This window comes from Hipposideros armiger, unplaced genomic scaffold, assembly GCF_001890085.2.
Source record: "Hipposideros armiger isolate ML-2016 unplaced genomic scaffold, ASM189008v1 scaffold_1, whole genome shotgun sequence".
NCBI classification, from domain to species: domain Eukaryota; kingdom Metazoa; phylum Chordata; class Mammalia; order Chiroptera; family Hipposideridae; genus Hipposideros; species Hipposideros armiger.
The window spans coordinates 6,323,209-6,325,441 of record NW_017731351.1 but is presented as its reverse complement, the minus strand read 5'-3'; the positions used below and the strand labels follow the sequence as shown (position 1 = coordinate 6,325,441).

Below are 2,233 nucleotides of genomic sequence, written 5' to 3'. Positions count from 1 at the left end.
ATATCTGCACAAATAAATTCAACTGGTCTTACCTTTACATCTTCTGGAGCTGGCAGAAATTCAGGGTCCTAGAGCAAAAGAAAATTAGTTCTGAGTTATTTTTATAAGTCAAAAAGCTCATTTTTATATTAATTGAAGAAGATTACTTAAATTTTGTTATGCCAAGTATGGCCTTACCAAGTAATTCACATAATTGTTCAGCTGATCAACAATATGTATAAGTTGATGCATTCTAATCAAGAAGCGATCTGGCCCTTGAAGTCTTGACTTATGGGCTACTGTCCCCGAGAAGATGACCATCAGGCAGAGGACTGTCCTCTCCATGTTGCCAGGACGGGGTCTCTTAAGTGCTGGAGAGCAGGGCCTGGGTCTCAGCTCTCACTTCAGTTGGACTGTGAACAGGTTGTCAGTAAAGCTACCTATTTATTCATCCTTCAGGGAGAGGTAAAGCCCTCCCATCGCAGCCTGGAAATCTTTGTAAAGTGGATGAATGTGAGTAACTCTGTTTTCTTTTCCACTGGCTAGGTATACGTGTGCATGTGCTAATGTGTGGGGGCAGGGATTGATGGAGTGAACGAAATGTGCTCCATCGGCAACTTAGACAGGAAAAAGAGAGAGATGGGTGAATTCCAATTTTCAGCATGAATCAAAAAGTGTGCATGGTAAACAGTAGGTGCTACAAGACTTCAAAGAAGTAAACAAAAACACTTTGATCTCACTCTGTGTGCGTCTCCTATCCTCTTACCTGTCACCCCTGACACTCATAAGGCACTTCAATAATGAGTAACGTGGCCGCAGTGCGTTCTCGCAGGACTTTTTCTTATGGTGATAGCTATGCCTTTTGACTGAAATCTTCCAGTATTCCATCATGAAGGGTAGGAGGAGAGCCACCTTTTAGGAAATTTTAAGTATCAGGGGTATTTTCCAAATTAGCAAGAATATTTTAGACTCTTAATCAGGTTAGAAAGTTTGAAGGAGAATTTGCTTCCAACTCTTGCCCAGGGCATCTTTCAATAACGTTCATCTTGGCTTCTACCATTTTACTTAAAAACCTGATATATACATAGAATAAATGGTTCTCAAGGACTCGACAGAAATTAATCTCCCACCCCTCCCCCAACCAAAATTTCACTCAATCTTCATAAAAAAAAAACACTTTCATATCCAGCTCCTTTATATAATTCCCCAATTAAATGAATTAAAAGTCCAAAACAAGTGTTTTTCAAACAGCAAAATTAAAAATACCCCTAAATGATNCACACGTGTGGAGCTAAAAATGAAGTAAATGAGCTAAAACCCTCCCTTTGGGGAAAGGAAGTGAGTGCCTACCTCTGATGGCATCGTCCCCATCTAAGAGTCAGTGCCCTTGCCAGGGACCTCACGTGACTTTTCTAAAATTCTGGTCCACTCTGAGGTCAGGTTGGGTGAGCTGCTGCCTGAATGAAACAGCCAAGGAGCAGAATTTCCTCCCAGCCAATGGGAGGGAAGACCTTCCCTTAGACAGTGAGGAATGGAGAGAATTCTCAGGGGATGGAGAAGTGGACAAAACAAGGATCAAAACGTGTTTCTTGGTTTAGTCAAAGAGCTAGTGACTAGTGAATAAGTCAAAATCTTAGAAATCGAACCGAAAATGAAATGGAAATGAAATTCTGTTCTTTAGAAGAACAGAATGTATACTGACTTGTTGAAAACTTTTTAATGCTAATCTAAGAACTTGTACCCAAGTCACTTTCCTTTCGACAAGTGTATGCATATGGTGCTATCCCCACTCCCCCCCCCACCCCCAGAGGTGCCATGTCTTCATTTCACTAATGTGTATGGAAGCCACTGCCATATAAGCAGAAACGTCAACCTCTCTCAGTTCCTACGAGGGCAGTCCCATGCGGAGCACGATGACCCAGTCGTCTCATGGACAGTCAGCTGAAAATAGCATCTGGCCTGCTTTGCAATTTCCAGCCCCTCGGCTTACCCAATCTGAATGTTGATTAATAACATGCATCTGTCAAACACGGCCCCCTCGGGCTTGCTTTGCATACACGGCCACAAGCCAAGAACCCGCTTATCTGGTTTCCTTCTAGCACAGCAGCTTGCCTCTCCTTCAGCCAAGGCAGCGTCCTTTCCATATGTTTGCCAAAATGCTTATTTAATAGAAACTATTCATGAATGTTCATTATAGCACTTTTTTTTTTCCTTGAAAACCACATGTTCATGTTTGTTGAAGTTTTTTCTTTTC

The 2,233-nt window shown here is 41.9% G+C and overlaps 1 protein-coding gene across 1 annotated transcript in view; it reads right to left on the bottom strand.

The window, feature by feature from the left end:
- The window catches only part of IL21 (interleukin 21), a 10,842-nt gene extending 10,473 nt beyond the window's left edge, over positions 1-369 (bottom strand). The window contains exons 1-2 of the mRNA XM_019628660.1: positions 178-369; positions 33-68 (exon numbers count right to left, since the gene is read on the bottom strand). Coding sequence (XP_019484205.1) covers positions 33-68; positions 178-324 — 183 coding nt within the window. The 5' untranslated portion in view covers positions 325-369. The remainder of the gene's footprint in view (positions 1-32; positions 69-177) is intronic.
- Positions 370-2,233: the final 1,864 nt, after the last annotated feature.